At 37.6% G+C, this 18,781-nt stretch overlaps 2 protein-coding genes across 2 annotated transcripts; both read left to right on the top strand.

The window, feature by feature from the left end:
* Positions 1-12,962: 12,962 nt before the first annotated feature.
* On the top strand, positions 12,963-14,614 carry LOC131625619 (uncharacterized acetyltransferase At3g50280-like). Its single transcript, XM_058896463.1, has one exon. It carries the CDS (start codon positions 13,061-13,063, stop codon positions 14,417-14,419), a length of 1,359 nt encoding a protein of 452 aa, XP_058752446.1. The 5' UTR covers positions 12,963-13,060; the 3' UTR covers positions 14,420-14,614.
* A 1,646-nt stretch (positions 14,615-16,260) lies between these two features.
* LOC131625618 (hydroxycinnamoyl-CoA:piscidic acid hydroxycinnamoyltransferase-like) lies at positions 16,261-17,777 on the top strand. Its single transcript, XM_058896462.1, has one exon. It carries the CDS (start codon positions 16,334-16,336, stop codon positions 17,684-17,686), a length of 1,353 nt encoding a protein of 450 aa, XP_058752445.1. The 5' UTR covers positions 16,261-16,333; the 3' UTR covers positions 17,687-17,777.
* The last annotated feature ends 1,004 nt before the right edge of the window (positions 17,778-18,781 follow it).

Raw genomic sequence — 18,781 nt, 5'->3', positions numbered from 1 at the left:
ATTAGCTCATAAGTCAGTGTATTAGTGTAGCTTCAGGTGTCATGCTCTGATATTGTAACACTGGGGGAACGCTAGTTTAGAGTTTATGATGATACTCTATCGTGTTGTTATTGTATTAATTCTGTGGGATATTGCATAGATGATGTTATGCTTATCCGTATGATGAATTTTCCGCTGTGTTAACATGAGATGTTTATGTATTATGATGACTTGTTCCTTAGTGAAAGCATGACAATGAAGTTATGATAAATTTGTTTTAATTGGAATTATGGCACCCTTGTTTTCATGTTTTACTCTGAATTATTTTATTAATTTCCGCGGGGTTTAGAAGGGTGTTACACTGTGTCTGCTAAAGAGTCTATATTTAAAACCTCAAACTCCTCTTTGTTAGCGAAACCTAATTGTGAGTTCTCCAGATCACTTGGAGAAAGCTTCGTGGCCATTGCTTTGCCTCTTACTTCGATCAGTTCTTCTAGTTTTTCCTTTGATACCCTGTATTCTGAAGCTAATTGTGCCAAATCATTCACTTCTTGATTATTCAACCTTGAGACGTGATTTAACTCCACATACTCGAATTTTTTAAGGAGCCTATCTGCTATGACAAAATACATGATCAAATTCTCTTTGATACATTTGTATTCCTTCGTCAGTTGCTTAATCACTAGTTCGGAGTCTCCTTTAATTTCGACTCTGGTTGTCCCCAATTCTAACAAAGCTTCAAGTCCAGCGATCAGTGCTTCGTATTCAGCTTCGTTGTTGGAGCATAAGGGACCTTCAATCTTGTACTTGAGCTTTATTGGAATTCCATCAGGAGAAATTATTAGTATTCCAATGTCGCTTCCTTCTTTATGGGTCGAACCATCGAAGTATAACTTCCAAGGCTTCAATTCTACATATTGTTGAGGATTCTCAACCACTGCATGGTCAATGCATCAAGTATTGCTTGATTTTTTCGAAAGCTTCTTGATGTTCAGCATGCCATTCAAACCTTCCTTGCTTAAGTCGAAGTAAGGGGGAAAAAGCTTGCGTGCGTCCACTCAAGTTAGAGATAAATCTTCTTAAGAAGTTTATCTTTCCTAGTAAATACTGTAGTTCTTTCTTCGTGGATGGAGGCTTTGTTTCCATAATAGCCTTTGTTTTATTCTGATTAATTTCTATTCCCTTTTTGTGGACTACGAAGCCCAGGAAATCTCCGGCCTGCACAAAGAAAGCACATTTAAGGGGATTCATCTTTAAGCCATGTTTTCTCATTCTTTCGAATGATTGGCTCGGATGGTCCAGATGACTGTGATCTGAAACAGATTTTACAACAATATCATCTATGTATACTTGCATGAAAGTTTCTATAAAATCATGGAGTATAGAATTCATTGCTCTTTGATAAGTTGCTCCAGCGTTTTTCAGACCAAAAGGCATTACAACCCATTCGTAGGTGCCTATTGCCCCTGGGCAACGAAAAGCTGTTTTGGACACATCTTCTTCTGCAATGAAGATCTGGTTATACCCAGAATATCCATCCAACATACTTAAATATTCAAAGCCTGCGGCTGAATCTACTAGCATTTCTGCCACAGGCATAGGATATTCATCCTTAGGAGTTGCTGCATTCACATCACAAAAATCTATGCATACTCTTAATGAACCGTTCTTTTTAATAACCGGCACAATATTAGCAATCCATTCAACATACCTTGTAGTTCTGATGAACATGCAATGTAGAAGTCTCTCGACCTCTGCTTTGATCTTCGAATGAATCTCTGGTGCGAACCTCCTAGGAGTTTGCTTGATGGGCTTTTTTCCTTCCTTTATGGGCAGCTTTAATTCGACCAAATCTCTCCCTAGACCAGGCATCTCATCGTAATCCCAAGCGAAACAATCTTTGTTTTCTTTCAATAACGCAATGACTCTTGATTTCAAAGCTGGCTCTAATTTTGCACTGACGTATGTTACCCTCTTCTGATCTACGTCTCCAAGATTTACTTCTTCGAGTGGATCTTGGGCTAACATCTTTATATTTGACGCCATTGGGTCTTTCTCGAATCCCAAGGGTTCTTCATCATAGATCGCGTCCAGCCTTTGACTCGCCTCTTCATTTGAGATCTCTTCAACTTGAACTGTGTCTTCAGGAGATTGAGGGATCAAATGTATCCCAGAACCCATCATTTCTGCCTCTCTTTGAATTGCATCGACAGTCATGTTTAATAATTCGGCTTCGAGAGCCGTTTTTCTTTTATTCTCGGCTATGTAAGCCGAATTCCTTTCGAAGAAAGATGACTCAGACATCATCAACGTCGTCATCCCAGCCTGTTGGCCGTCTTGTTGGCAAATGCTCCATTGGTGTGGTATCTTCTGGACCGTCCATTATTTCTCTATTCCATTGGAACCCATTTAGGTGTAGAGACAAATAGTATAAGGCATTTTTATTTGGGGTGCATATATCTTCCGTAGCATGGCAAGGCCCTATGTTTGCCAAGTTCTTGTCGAAACTGGTTTTATTGACTTGATTAACTTCAGCCATGTAGTAACTCTGATCTCCTTCGATGTTTTCTACTATGTCATCTTCCCTCCAAATGGTTAATCTTTGATGCATTGTCGAAGGCACTGCAGCAACTCCATGGATCCACTCTCTTCCTAGCAAAAGATTGTAATTCGTCTTTGCTGGTATCACCATGAACATCGATGGCCTTGTGACCGAACCCACGGTTAAATTCACTTGAATGACTCCTAAAGTTTGCCCTATTTTGCCTTCATAGTTAGACAAGACCATGTTATGTGGCCTTATATCAGTATCGAACATACCAATTCTCTTCAGCATGTATTGGGGCATTAGGTTCACTGCTGCCCCCCCCCCATCTACTAGGACTTTGTTAATGCCAACATTTTCAATCTTAGCCTTTATGTAGAGTTGTTTTAGATGGTTTCTCATACCTTCGTCAGGCCTCTCGAAGAAGGCATTCTGCTCTTCGACTGCCCCATTGTTTAGCACATAGTAACACACAGGTCTGTGTCTTGCCATCTCTTCTGCATCAACTTCCTCACAATCTTCAGCTTCTGTCTCTTGGTTAAACTCATGAGGGAGTACTGACACTATATTGCAATTGAAGTTTATAGACGATACTCAGCCTGAGTCGAAATCATTTGTCATCCTATCGTCTTCTTTCCAAGGGCTGGAATGCATCTTTTCTTCTTCCTTCTCATTTTCAGAATCGAACAACTTGCGTTCCACCGGAGGTTTACTTGCCCTTGCCCCCTGCATTGGGATTTTGTTGCTACTAGACTCTCCAATCTCCTTTTGTTTATATTCTCTCTGGGCCTTCTTCATCCTCTGGTGTCTTCTCCATTGGGATCTAGACATAGGATTTTTGCCCTTATAATTCTCCAACATGTACATCTCTCTATTTGAAGTCTGGAATTGCTTCCTATATGCCATTGCAGTACTTTCCCCTTGGTCCCAACTTTGCCATTTGTTGGTTCTCCCACCAACTTGCATCCATCTATCCCTGGGTATGTCTGCAGGGATTTTGAATGTGACCCTTCGAGCTCTAGGGTGAGGGCTGTCAGGCCTCTTCGATGGGGTCCGGTTGTCGAACACATACATGTTGGGATGGAGTCCCTGAGTCTCTCGACCCATGTAGAAATATACTCTTTCGAATGATCGCGCTAGTAGTTCGTCATAGACTGCTCCATATCTGGGACACAATACAACCTCAGTGTTTTCTTTGTGACATCTGACCAAGAAGCCTACTAAGCTTTCTTCAGTCCTTGGATATACCTTCAGCAATAGGTTTCCTCCTCTCCAGGGTTGTTCCATTCTTTCTCGTAGGGCCCTCTCAAAGTTAGCTTGAACCCTTCGATTCAACATAATCGAACACCTTGGGCACATTAGCATTTTTCCACCATTTTTCTCATGACAATTCCAGAGATAATCTTTCAAACTCTCCCCTCTCGGTGGGATTTCAATGTTTCCTTTCTCCCTTATCAGCCATTTTTCTAGTTCTTCTATTTTAGATAAAGGCCGCCTAACATTGACCATGTTAACAACTGCCGGAGGGGCTTCAGAAATCTGTATCTGCTGAAGTTTCGCCCTGAGGTCTTCAGTAGCCTCGCTAGTTTTCCCTTTCAGATCTTCAGTTATCTCTGCATCAAAGGATTCTTCAATATCAACATTGAAGACTGTATTTTCATTTAGGCTTTCAGTAGCCTGCTTTCCAGTTGAAATTATCTCCGATTCAGCAACATCAGTTTCAGACACTTCCACCATGTTGACGTCAAGTGGTTCACACAGGTTAGTGTCAGCAACATTCAAAGGGTCTGTGTCAACCTTCATATGATTCTTTGTTTTATCAGCAAATTTCAGACGTCCATCCTTGATAGCATTCTGAATTAGACCCCTCTTCTACGCTGTATGAATCTTTGAAAGACTCGCCGTCAACATCTTCAGCTTTAATGTATGCTACCCTCTCCTTCTTGTAACTTTTATTTGCTCTGGCCTTTTCTGCTTTTAGTCGTTCGACTTGTCGAACCCTGCCTGCCAATTGGGCCATATCCCTTAGGTATTGGGTATCTAGTTTCTTTCTGATTGAATAGTATAGACCGCCCACAGCCATTTCGACTAATTCATGTTCTGGGACAACCGTGATGCATCTTGACTTCAACAAACGGAACCTGCTCAAGTAATCATCTATAGGCTCCGTGAACTTCCTCTTGATGCTAGCCAATTCTTTCACACTTATCTTGGTTTGACCCATGTAGAATTGTTCATGAAACAATCTCTCCAAGTGTGCCCATGCGTCTATGGAATTTGGGGGTAAGGTAGTGAACCAAACAAAAGCATTTTTTGTTAGCGAACTAGGGAAGTATTTAATTCTCAAATCCTCGTTCCCTACTAGATCCCCTGCTTCCGTCAAATATCTGGCTATGTGTTCCACCGTTGATTCACTAGTGTCCCCTGAAAATTTCGTGAATTTGGGTACCTTGGTACCTCTTGGCAATTCTGTTTGCATAATATATTCGGATATGGGGGATGTGTAGTTTGGACGTCGAAGTCCAGTATTAAGGCAATTACTAGCCATTATTCTTTCTATCATGGGAGTGAGATTGTTTTTTGTTGCCAAATTGTCTCTCCTAACCCTATGTACAACTTCGTCAGGATGTTCGTCTCTTCCCACTACAACTACTCTAGGCTGTTGTTGGGGAACTGCTTGTCGACCAACGTTAGTCGTTTGATTTTGAGTTTCTAAATCTACCACTTGATTTCGTTCGACTAGCGTCGACCTAGGTGGCGGAACTGCATTTCGAATTTGTTCTAGAACTGGGTCCCCTTCTTGATAGGTTGATTGGTTGTTTCTTCGCCTATTTTGCGGGACTCCTAAGAAATCCGCCATTCGTCCTATTTGCGAAGATATTTTTTGATATGTTTCTACATTCTCCTGGTTAGTCCTGGCAATGTTTGTCGCTAAAGGATTAAAGATCGACCCCAATTCTCTAGCAAGGACACCTAACATATCATGGTTACTTGCATCCATTTCCTGTCGAAATGCCGCTTGACTACTGGTAGTTAAGGGAGGTATTTGGGCAGAGAAGCCTGTGTTTTGTGCGCTTCAACCTATCGAACCGACGTTAGGTGAAAACGCCGTTGGGTTAGGTGCAGTGTATGTGGGTCCTGCCCCTCGTAATCCTACCATGTATGAATATGGCATTCCATATGGGTTTTTGGGTCTCCAACTTTCTAAAAAGCAGATGAGGATGGTCCTGGGGTATATAATTGACTTGCAGCATTTGTCGAGAAAGGTGGTATCTCGCTTGCGCCTGTAAACGGAGGCACGATAGTCGAACTCGAGACTGGAACAGTCCCTGTTGGCCCTGACGTATTTTCGGGCATAGCCTGGGAACTACCTATGGCTGCAGATCCTGTCGAACCCGGTATATCCTGCGCTCCTTGAGTGGAAGTCGAAACATGCGTAGAATTTGCCGCTACTGTTCCTGACCCCTGTGGGGGATCTTGATCTCCCCCTCCACTGGCCACATTGACCATTTTCTTGTTGTACCTTCGTTTAGGAATCGGCTGTGCACTGCTGGTTAATTTACCGTTCCTAAGGTTCATACAAGGTCTTAATATTTTCTAGACAAAACAAAACAATCAATTAATAACAATCTGTTTGACACTGTCCCACTGGGCGTGCCAATTTGTTTACGGTGATTTCCGGTAAACAACCGCTAGTCCTCCAAACTATAAAATATACTTTGGTTACTCGCAGGATCGACTAGATTGATCCTAGGACATAGTCAAACAATTGCCTTTTGATATGAATTGTTTCATATTTGTTTGTTCTTGCTTCGAAAAACTCGTTTGTGATATGATCATATGACTATTCATGTGAAACAACACTTGTTATACATGTTAATATAACTTCGACAAAGAAAACATAAAAAAGCGTGTAAACTGCAGAAATATAAAGTGCAAGAATATAACGTGCAAGAATGTTAAATGCAGAAACGTAAAATGCTTCGAAATGAAAGTTAAACGAGAAAATAAAGAAATTGAAAAGATACTTGAATAAAGAAAGATACAAATGTATTTAAAATGGTGTTGGTGTCATACGTACATTTCTCAGCAACCTCGTTCTCTTAACACTTGATACTTGAGTAATTTGTGAGTGATTTGTACAAAATGAACACACAGAATCCTAACATTAAGACCCTTATTTATACTAATTTCGACCCTAACGGTCCTACACTAATCTGATGCCACGTTGCTCACATGAATCCCTGGGATGCCATCTGTCCGTGTTCGGTTACACAGACTATTTCGAAATTCAAATCCTCCCGCCTGAATCCTCTTTTGATACGTGGCAACGTGATCAGAACCGAGAATTCCACGAAAACACGTCAAGCTTCAGTACCCTTCGTATTTCGCAAAACGTTTAAGTCTTAAAGACAATTCACTTCGAATTAGCTCCAATTCTAATCATCTTTACTTCAATTTAAACAACATCCTCGAAACATGGCCATCAGTAGCCATTTTTAATCTCAGAAATAGTCATCAGTAACCATCCTTCTTCGAATTCTAACTCTTCAAAGAATATTTTCTTTAAACGAAATCTCCAGCCAACAAATTGCCCCCAATAAATGCCTGTTTCGAAAACAAGAGAAATAGGCGTTTCTTGTTATGACGAGATTTTGTTTTTACTCATTTTTTAGAGTTCCAAGACAACTGACTAACGTCATAATCATTTATGACTCCACTTTCAAAACGTCTTGTCATTTTCAAAAACGTCTTCTCAGAACTTGCATTCCCACGTTCTGTCATTACTTTATGATCATTACTCCTATATATTAGGAGTAAGGCTACCAACTGTTCGACCGCCGTTGGATTAAATCAACGCCTGCCGCGTGTCCTTTGACCTTTACCCAAAAGATTTGAAAGGGTTTCCGTTAAACCTTTAAATACTTGAACTTTACCCTCACATAACTTTCACTTCTATTCTCCTCCTATCATCACAGAAAAGAAATCCCCTTTGGTTTCGTTTAACCCAATTCTTAAAGCAATCTCATCCATGGCGTCTTCTTCAACTTCAAATGTTCTCCAACCTATTCAGAAGCTTCAAAATCCTACACAAATAGGGAATCAACAACACATTCCAGACCCAAACACCGCAGAAATTCGTGCTATCTACGCTTCTCAGGTAATCATTCCTTTTGAACTTTGTGAGAAAATTCACGCCTTCATGGGTCCTTTACCTGGAGGAAATAACCCTTCTCTGGGTAAATTTTTCCCTGCTTATTATAAAACTAGGCCCTTGGTTAACAAGAACAAGATAGATGAAGATGGCCACCCAATCTTAGCTAACACTGACAATGCAGGTGGCGCTCTGATTGAAGCCACTATGACCTTAGAAAAAATTAGGTTAAACTATGTAACCAATTCGTGAAAGTCTTTAGGTCAATCCCTTTAGCAAAAGATCCCGACCTATATTACGCTTGGCTAACTAAAGTGGAAAAACAAAAGGCTTCTTTTTGGAAACAACTAGGGATTTATGACCTAATCCAGTTATCCAAAACAGGTTTAGAGTATAACCAAACCATGCTAGTAGCGTCAGTTCATTTCTGGGATGCTTCTCACAATACTTTCCACCTTCCATGTGGAATGGTTACCCCTACTCTCTTCGACGTAGCCGCTATCACAGGGCTTCGACCAACTGGAGAAACCTTCGATCCCAATTTCATGGATACTGACACCATCACAAATTAGAAGTATAAGCTCGGAGAAAGCTCCTTCTGGGAGTTCCGTTAAGGGTCACCCAGCTACCTTTGTCGACACCTTTCACCTCAAAGAAAGAGAAGAAGAGACCTAGGATTGGGTCAATATTTAAAACCTCGTAAATAACTTCAAAGGCTTTAATGAACCCCCATCCATTTGGACGCAACTGAATGGGGGCTATGTTTAGGGTGGTTAGGAGGTCGGCCTCGAAATCGGAGAAGGAAATTTGGATTTTGAAGTCGTCAAGAACTTCAAGGCAGAAGTAAAAGCACTCTTCGTCTACGCCTTTTAGAAGGAAGAGGAAAATCGTCTCACCCTCCTCACAGGTCTTTAGTATCACATCCTCTCCGTTCTCAGTAGAGGAAAGGTTTTTAATGGCGCAGAGTTTGCCTATGTCACCGTAGTTGACCATACTGTGTTTATAGCTTAGCAGCCACTCATCTCCATTAACACTTCAACAAAGTATGATGATTCAGATTCCGAGTCAGAATCGCTAAAGGATTCATATATGTCTCCATAAACCTCTTTGATGATATGTGAGAATTCATTTCGCCATATGCGCCCCTCACATGATTTGAAGCATTGCTCCTAGAGAGTTTTCCTTTCTTGAGCATTGCGGGGAACAAACGTGTTCCTCGATTCATCATACTTCCTAATAACAATCATTGTCGCAAAAAATAAAATGCAGAGAAGAGGAAGGATGTTACTTGAGAAAAATATGCAGATAAGGGGAGGAAGAGAACTCTCTTAAAACTTCAAGTGTTACTTTTTTTAGTAAGGAGTGGTAAGAGAGAATGAAGGAGAAGCATTTAAATACTAAAATCCCCACGAACGACTATGTAGGAGAGTTATGGTGAAAAACACGTTTTCTGTAAAAATCATCATTACGCCGTAAGGTGAAGGGACATGACTTGAAGGTTTTTAACAATTCACCAGCGCACGCTAAGGCCTTGATGACCGTTGGATCGTGGAAAAGCTAATCTCCCAAACTTGTAAATAAATTGAAACTGTGCAGTTTAAAATATAAAGATTGTATTTAACACAGATTTAATAATGTTAAAATATAAAATTGTATACTGTCTTGCACAAACTCATATATAATCGTGAATTTAGTAAGTTATGTTTTTTGAATAGTCTTTTGAGTGAATAAGGTGTCTCAAGTGATATATTATAGTTGGATAATTTGTTGGTCGAAGATTTAATATCTAGCGACAACATTTATTGATATTTATGTATTAATGTAAATAAATTGTTAATAATTTTTTGAAGAAAAAAAGAAGAAGATATATTTATTTATATTTTGAAAACAATTATCGTAATTTGATTTGGAAATATCTAATAAAGCATAAAAAAAAATTGTAAAATTGGAATACAGTTGGTCTTTAAAATATTATGTCATTTTACACTATCAAAATATAATTAATGTCATTTTCTTCTTTAAAATAACTTTATATAAGACAGTTGAAGCCAAGAAATTTAATATTTATAATTAATAAATTAAAACAAGGAATTGACGTGCATGTACGAAACGGAGTTTTCACATTGAAATGGAGAGTACAATAGGTATTTCTTTATTTCAAGAACATCCAATTTCTTGTTTGCCACACTGAAGGCCCTTTTTAAGAAATTGCGTGTGACTTCTCACATTTAGTATGAATGCATTCATTCACTAGGCTTGATATTGATGTTGACATACAAACTTATATGTAAGAATTATTTATCTAATCTGCCACACAAAGCATATGTTGACATACACATGATATGATATGTCGTTTGAGTTTATTTCTCCACCGACTCGTAAAACTTGTGAAACAATGTCTCTGTAATTAAGCATTCATCTCTGATTTTCATATGAGAATATATAATGAATAATTTTAGTGCAGTTCAAAATGAAAGACATATAAAGTATGATTAAATGTGTTTTTGGTTCCTGTAAGTTAACGAATTTTTGATTTTAGTCCTTGAAAGTTTTTTTTTTTATCTGAGTCTCTATATCCTACTTTTTACTTGCGGTATCCACAGGAAAATCTGCAGGTTTTCTACGGGTTTTGATTTTAAGGACTAAAACGAATGCGAAAGTGAAATATAGGGACTCAAACAAAAAAATTATTTGAAGCGACGAAAATTAAAAACCCGCTAACTTACAGAGACCAAAAGTGCAATTAGGCTAATAAAATATTTAGATGAAAGTTGTTGAAGTATGACTTAAAATTTTAAGTGATGAAGAAAAAAGAATTATGTTTTGAAATTCCAAAAATTAAAAATAGCCCACGAGGGAGCTTCGTAGCAAAGTTGTTGTAGAGTGAAGTTGGCAATGGAGCTGACATCTGGACTTAAAGTAAGGTTGGTGAAAGAGTTGAAGCATCGATGCAAAGTGAGGCTGGCGGCGGAGCTGGTGCTTTAAAGCAGAGTGAGATTGGTGATGGCATCGATGCGGTGGCGCGAGAACCGTAGTTGCGGCATGATAGTGGACAGACAATTCGTTTTATTGGAACTCAGGTTTGATTTTCTCGATTTGCGTGTATTGGATTTCATTGTTTTGATTCATAGATTCGTTTGATAAATGATTGAGTTTTGAGCTTGTTATAAATTCGTTGAGTTTTAACGATTATTAATATGTATCTCCATCATTTTTTTTCTACACAACCTCCTTTAAAACTTTGAGAGTTCAAGACAAAGAGGAGAGTTTGAGAATAATAGTCATAATCTTAGAGAGAGAAGGATAAGTTCTAAAGAGTGTGTTATTATAATTTGTGAAACTCTTAGGATAGAAAGTTTATTCTTGGAAACTTCAGTGATCATTTTCTTGTAACTCATTTGTAATTGTTTGTTACAAATTTTGGAAGTATAGTAAATCAGAGAGATTTACTCTCTCCCATAGTAGATTGGTAAACAAGTTATTATGTTTCTTGTCTTTTATCTTTTTCTATTTCTACTATGTTAAGTTGCAGTGTTTTTGCATAAAAAGTTATTTTTACCGAAGACCATTTATTTTAGTTGTCATTATTTTTTGTCTCCACTCATCAATATTTTTGGTGTGATTGAAATTTTCAATTTTGCAATAAATGGCGTCCACCGCGAGGCAAAAGGATTCTGTTTACAAGTGAGCGTCGTGGGCTCTAAATTAAAGATCGAGAGTTTTTCCGAACACAGCGATTTGGGATCGTGGAAAGTGAAGATGCAAGCAACTTTAACTCGAGAAAATTGTATTGAAGCATTGAACGGTGAGACATCCAATGTTGTTCATTCATCATTAGCTAGTAAAGACTTTCATAAAAAAACAAGCTATGAGATTTAAGGTCAAGGCATGGTGGATGCATGACAGTTGTTTAAGAGCACTTTAATGAGTTTTGCAGAAGACAAAGGATGATAACGCATTTGACCATTGAGTTGTCATGGAGTTTTTATTTTAAGGTTGGTGGCAAATAAGCTTACCTGATCGACAGATATTCATTTATATGAATAGACTTCCAAGCACGTATGGAGGTTTGGAGTTGGAAGATTATAGCCTACTATCTTTTGAAGGTCATCAAAACTTTTTTATTGATCAAATCAAGCCAATTTAGCATAATAGTAAAGTTGTAGATTTTGTCTTCAATGGCTATCCAAGAGATTGGATGAGTTGTGAGATTTTGAAAGTGGAGTCTCAAGGATCAAAGTTCATCAATCATAGACGTATTACTATTAGTGAGTCCCATCAAGGGAAGAACAATAAAGACGTGGAGATGAAGCTTTTAGAAACTGTTAGAAGATGTAATTCATTGTTTTTGTAGGAAACCTATATTCGACATAGTTGTACTCAACCTAGTTGAAGTAGTTGTAGACAAAATTGTCAAAGTAAGCTAAATAGGAGTTAGCTGTATTCGACGAATTCGAGTACAACATGTAGTTGTCAAAGTGTAAGCATGTATTCGACAAAGTTGATACTGCAGTTTATAAATTGTATATTTTGGTTGCCTATATATACAGGTAACACTGTAGATCAATAATGCAACAATTTTATTTAGTAAAATCCCTTTTTACAATATAGTCTCTCTCTCTCTCTCTCTCTCTCTCTCTCTCTCTCTCCTCTCTTCTCTTTCTTATTCTTCAATTTCTTGAAAATCCTAATTGTTCCAACAAAAATAATGGCGGAGAAGATTCAATTATAAGTGGAGGTTCCTATTACATATACTAGTAGTAGTGAGAGAAAGATTGTAGAGGCCTCTGATTATCATTTGACTAGTGATATGGTAATGAGGGAGATTGTACCATCTCAAAAGGATGAATAGAAATTTTACTATAGATCAGACAACTCGCAAAATCGCGTTAAGTAAAGTTTTCAAACATGAGAAAGCGCGTTTGAACAATCAATATGATTTTACATATTTGTATTTGACATTTTTTTACTTCTTAGCACTAGAGAAAGATGAATCTTTTACAAAGAGTTTAAAGGTCCATGCATAACAATAGAGTAGTGTCTCATAAGACGAACATCATTTTTTAAATGATTGATTTTACCATTAAAAAAAGATAGTAGCAGAATTGTTGATCTTTTATTTCTGTGTGAATAATATTGTTTTCTATTATACAAATAAATAACAATAATAATAAAAAAAACAAAAGTGTCCTTAACATAACATTGTTAGCATAACTTGTTCATGGTCCCTCACCCGGCCCTTTTTCATTCCAAGACAACTTTATTTATTAGTATCAAATTCTATAATCCACACCCTCATCCACCTCCACACTTGCATAACATTGTTAGCAACCAAGAAACTATCTCCAAGCTGCTTCAACTGAGATAGATTACTTAGCACCATGAATGATACTGTGAAAGTAATCTCCACAAGTACAGTTCAAGCACCAATTAATAACAACACTAATGCAAACCCAACTGACTTTCAGAAAATTCATTTAACACCATGGGATCTCCAATTCATCCCACTTGAAACCATTCAAAAAGGCCTTCTTTTCCACCACCAAACCAATATTGACCCATCATCATTAAAAAACCAAATCCATCATTTGAATCAAACCCTTTCCACCACTCTTTCCTTCTTTCCACCCCTCGCCGGTCGTCTTGTAATCACTCAACACCAACAACAAGAAGAAAACAACAACCCCTCATCTTCATGTTACATCATCTGCAACAACCTTGGCGCGCTCTTCGTCCACGCCACAGCACAAAACACGACCGTTTCTGATATCCTTCAACCAGAAAACTATATTGTACCTCCCATTGTCTACTCTTTCTTCCCTCTCAACTGCGTCAAAAACTGGGAATCCACTTCCCATCCAATTCTTGCTGTCCAAGTAACCGAGTTATTGGACGGTATCTTCATAGGTTTCACAATGAACCACCTTGCAGCGGACGGAAAATCCTTTTGGCACTTCATCAATTCATGGTCTCAAATCTCACGAGGAGTTTCGTTAAACAAACATCCTTCACTCAAACGCTGGTTTCCGAACGATATTCTTCAACTTCCCATACGTTTCCCTTTCACAACTGAATTCATTCATAGCTCCAGGTCCACCAACGTAGCTGAAAGAGTATTCCATTTCACAAAGGAGAAGATCGCAGAACTGAAATCAAAAGCGAACACCGAAACTGAAACTGAGAATATTACAATCTCTTCACTTCAGGCGGTATTATCTCACGTTTTGCGTTCTGTGGTTCGTTGCGAAAGACTTGATCCACAACAAGAGGTTCTTTACATATTGGTGATCGGCGTTAGGCCAAGGATGATTCCACCGCTCGAAGATGAATATTTCGGGAACACAGCGTTTCTTTGTGGTTTTACAATGAAAGCATGGGAGATTATAGAGTGTGGGATTGGAAAGGTAGCATTGGAGATGAATAAGACGATTTCTGTGAATTCTGATTATGAGAAAATAAGAAACAGTTACGAGTGTTGGTTGAGAAACCCGAAGTTGCTTACGGATGGTGACTTGACTCGTTGTTATTCGATGACAACGAGCAGTTCTCCGAGGTTTGATGTTTACGGTAATGATTTCGGTTGGGGCAAGCCTGTGGCAGTTCGATGCGGGGGTGCGAATAAAAGAAATGGCAAGATAACTGTGTTTGCTGGAGCAGAAGAGGGAAGTATGGATATTTCACTGACTCTTCCTTATGAGATCTTGGAAGCCATGGGAAATGACACTCAGTTCATGCATTAGCGTGTGTCTATCTTGATTTGAGAGTACTATTTTGTGTGTGTCTATAATGAATAAGACGTTTCTCTATGTATTCTTGTCATAGTTTTCTTTTGCTTCAACCTTGTATACTTCATGTCATATCTTCACATTAATCATGTATGATTTATTTTCTTGTTTTTCATCAAGTTCTCGTCATTTCAACTGGTTTGGTTGTTAGTCTTGAATAGTTGCGTATTTATCAATGATAGAGTTGAAATTCATAGTCTGATGCATTTTGATGCAGAAGGTAAAATGGAGAGAAGTTCAAAATGTATTACTGTTGTGTTAACATTTACAATAGAGATGAGGTGAACTAGTTTATATACAAAGCTAACTCAAAAAAGCATAGAAATTTAGCTAAATATATTCTAAGTAACTGCTAATCAATCACAACTAATCTGTTACTTGCTGAGAGCTTTCAAAATTAGACTTCTCAAGAGCAAGGGAGCTTGCAAAAGTGACCTTGAGATTGGACTTTAATTCTTAAAGAGCAGTGGTTTCGAGAAGTTTGGTCAGAATATCAGCTATCTGAATAGCAGCAGGAACATGTTGTATGAGAAGTTTCTTAGACACCACTCTTTCGCGAATAAAGTGAATGTCCAACTCTATGTGTTAGGTGCGGACATGTAATACAGGATTATGTGAAAGAAAAATTGCACCCAAATTATTACATAATAATGTTGGATATAGAAAGGAATGCCAAGCTCCATGATAGATGTTGATCTCCGATCATCTAGACCAATCTGATCCACTAGTCCAATCCTAGTTCGTGAAGGTGTTGAGTTTGATTTTTATGAATCATTCTCTTAACTTGATTGAGAGGAAAAACACTAATATTCATATAAAAAACTCATGTGGCACTGAATATTCTCTTAATTTGAGTTTTCCGTCCACACTTTTGGTCCCTCCTATCAACGTCCATTAACAGAAGCTGATGTCGCATGCCATATGGCAGTGCCAGCATGGTAAGATGCTGACGAGTCATGCCACGTGGCTAAGTTCAAGAACGTACTAGAGCCGATAAAAAATTATAGCTAATCTGTAACCAAATTTTTAGCTAATCTCTAACAAATTCAAAAACCAGAAAATTTATCATATTGTCCATGACTCATCATTATTCATCGCGAACATAGTCTTTAAATCATTACAACAATTATACCCGACACAATTATCAGATGGCCATGTGAATTATAGTGAAAGCATACCAGCTATATAATGTGAAACAAAATATGTAGGACAATAAGAAAATAATGACATAACTTTGCCATGCATCACTATTCCACATGTCTCTGTCGTGCCTGCTTTCTATTAGCACTGCTTCCCTCATTTGTGGGTTTGATAATCTAAGCCTTTCTTCGTGCCTTGGTTTTCAAATAGTTTCGAACAGCTTACGTCGAAGGATACAAAACGGTTTTAACTTGTTTTCTATGTATAAACTTCACATCAAAATTTGTATAGTACTCAGAGAAAAACGTGCCCTTCATGGACCAAAACCTACAGTACGTATTTCTTAATGTCAAGAACGTCCAATTCTTTGCTTGCAACAATGCAGGTTCTTTTAAAGAAATTGGTGTGACTTCTCAGATACAGTATGCATGCATTCATTCACTAGGATTGTTATGGATGTTGACATTCAAAATTTGATGTTTCGTTTTCTCAAAAAACATCAACTTACACACGACATGACATTTGAGTTTGTTTCTCTTAAGTTATTTTCACATTGTGGTAAATTCACATCGTAATAACTGCAATCAATATTACAATATTTGTAACGACCGAAATCACTAAAGTCTTTGTGCAACCTTGACCATTATTTAAAACCGTGTATCCATGCAATTGCCATATTCAACCCAGAGCTTTAAAACCATAGTTCTTTAGAGAGTAAGAAGCACAAAAATGGTTACCATTAAAGCTTCTTACACTGTGATTCCAGAAGAATCGACACCAGAAGGTCGTTTATGGCTCTGCGATAAAGACCAAGTAGCATGTCATCGCCATATACCCACTATTTATATTTACAAACCAAAACAAAACCATGAAAACGCCATACACACTTTGAAAAACACTCTCAGTAAGATTCTAGTTCACTACTATCCTATAGCTGGAAGATTGTGTTACGCTGATGAAGCTAGTCGACGAATAGAATTGAATCTTAACGCAAAAGGAACTATTTTGCTTGAAGCTGAAACTACAAAAGAAATGAATGATTATGGTGACTTTTCACCTTCTGATTCAACCAAAGAGCTTGTTCCGATAATCGATTACACTCAACCTATCGAAGAAATTCCATTATTTCTTGTTCAACTCACGAGGTTTCATAACAATGAAGGTTTTGCAATAGGTGTTGCTTTTTCCCACCCTTTATCTGATGGACTTGGAGCCATTGGATTCATCAACTCATGGGCCAAAGTAGCAAGAGGAGAAACTTTAGAGTCTAATGAACTACCATTTTTAGATAGAACAATACTCAGATTCTCACACAAACCGTTGAAAGTACCGCGTTTTCAACACATGGAGTTGCATTCTCTTCCACTCATTCTAGGAAGAACAGACACAAGTCAAGAGAGAAAGAAAAAAACAACCGGAAAAACGTTGAAACTCTCTTTAGAACAAGTTGAGAAGTTGAAGAAAAAAGCCAATGAATTTCAAAAAGGGTCAAGCTCAAGGGCTTTTAGTAGATATGAAGCAATTGGTGCACATATATGGAGATGTGCATCAAAGGCACGTGAGCTTGAAGAGAATCAAGAAAGTGTTGTTAGATTCCATGCTGATATTAGAAAGAGAATGGTTCCACCTCTTCCTAAGAACATTTTCATGAATGCTTTGGCATTAACAGCAACAAAAGGGTGTATTGGAGAAATCATATCAAAGCCTTTGGGTTATGTTTCAGAAAAGTTAAGGGAAGCAAGTGAGTTGTTAACAGATGAGTATATAAGGTCACAGATTGATGTTATTAGGAGTTGTGAGAATATGGATGATGCAAGGGAGTTGTTTTTTGGTGATGAAACTGAGAATGCACCATATTTTGGGAATCCAAATTTTCAACTAACTAGTTGGATGGGAATGCCATTTTATGAAGCTGATTTTGGATGGGGGAAGCCTATTTACTTTGGATTTGCTTGTGTGTCTCCACATGATAGGGCATTCATTCTTCTTAATCCTGATGGAGATGGATCTGTTATTGTTTGTTTGCATTTTCAGATTGCACATTTGGAGCTTTTCAACAAGTTCTTCTATGGAGATATATGAAGCTTGGTTCTTTTCATGTATTGAAGATTTAGTTTACTATGTTGTTTGCATGCATCATTGTCTTGTTTATCAATCCCATATGGGAAACTAGATATTGGTATATACTTATGTAAACAAAAATTCTAATGTAACAAATCAACATGGTGTAGACAAAGTTCTGATAAAAACTGGTGTAAACAATCAACATGGTGTAAACAAAAACTAGTACATATATTGATAAAGTTTCTAATACATAATGGTTAAAAAATTTGGTGTAAACAATGAAACATTCGACTTAAAAACATTAAACTTATACGTTCTAATTAAAAACTCTTGTATAAACAACATTCAACTGAAATTTGGCATTGGTCTTAAACAACAAAACTGATGCATTCAACTGAAACATATTGATACATAATTCCATGGATTCAACCAAAACATACTGATTCAAAATTGGTTGTACTAATACAAAATTTCATTTAAAAATCATGAATATTAAAATAGAGAAAAAAGATAGAAAAATAAAACAAAATCTTCAAAAATTCCTTCCACTTCATAATGTTATTCATATCCACTTTAAGTTTCAACCAATCTTGCTTTTGCTCCTCAATTGTGACCCTTAATTTTTCAAGATTATCCAAATGCTTCCCATTTTCTTTTGTTAACTTTTCCAGTCTCCGTTTTCAGTCTCCGTTTTCGCTTCATCATAAATTGGTCATTCTCATCTTCCACTTCTTCATAGAACCAATTAAAGAAGCCACGCCTAATTTGGGTAGAGCCCTATGTAGATTATGAAACCAAACAAAGATGTTAAATCAACTATGGTTTCCTAATTTTTTGATAAGGATGAATAACTATAAAATTTTATCTTAAAATGTGGACATCCATAGAATTTCTTTCCAAAGTTACTATTGTAGTTCTACGAAGAACAACAATGACTCCACATTGACAGCTGGCTCTCCATCGCAGATTGAACTTCGGTAAACCTTCAAATCAAAACTTCCATAACGTTTCCCTTTTGCCATGGATGAACAACGCTCATGACTCATTCTCACAAGATTTCACAATTTAAAGCAACAGCGATGGCAATCAAGGATAATTGTGCCCTAATTCGAT

Source organism: Vicia villosa, unplaced genomic scaffold (assembly GCF_029867415.1).
Source record: "Vicia villosa cultivar HV-30 ecotype Madison, WI unplaced genomic scaffold, Vvil1.0 ctg.000232F_1_1_3, whole genome shotgun sequence".
NCBI lineage: Eukaryota > Viridiplantae > Streptophyta > Magnoliopsida > Fabales > Fabaceae > Vicia > Vicia villosa.
This window is presented reverse-complemented; position numbering and strand designations above follow the sequence as displayed.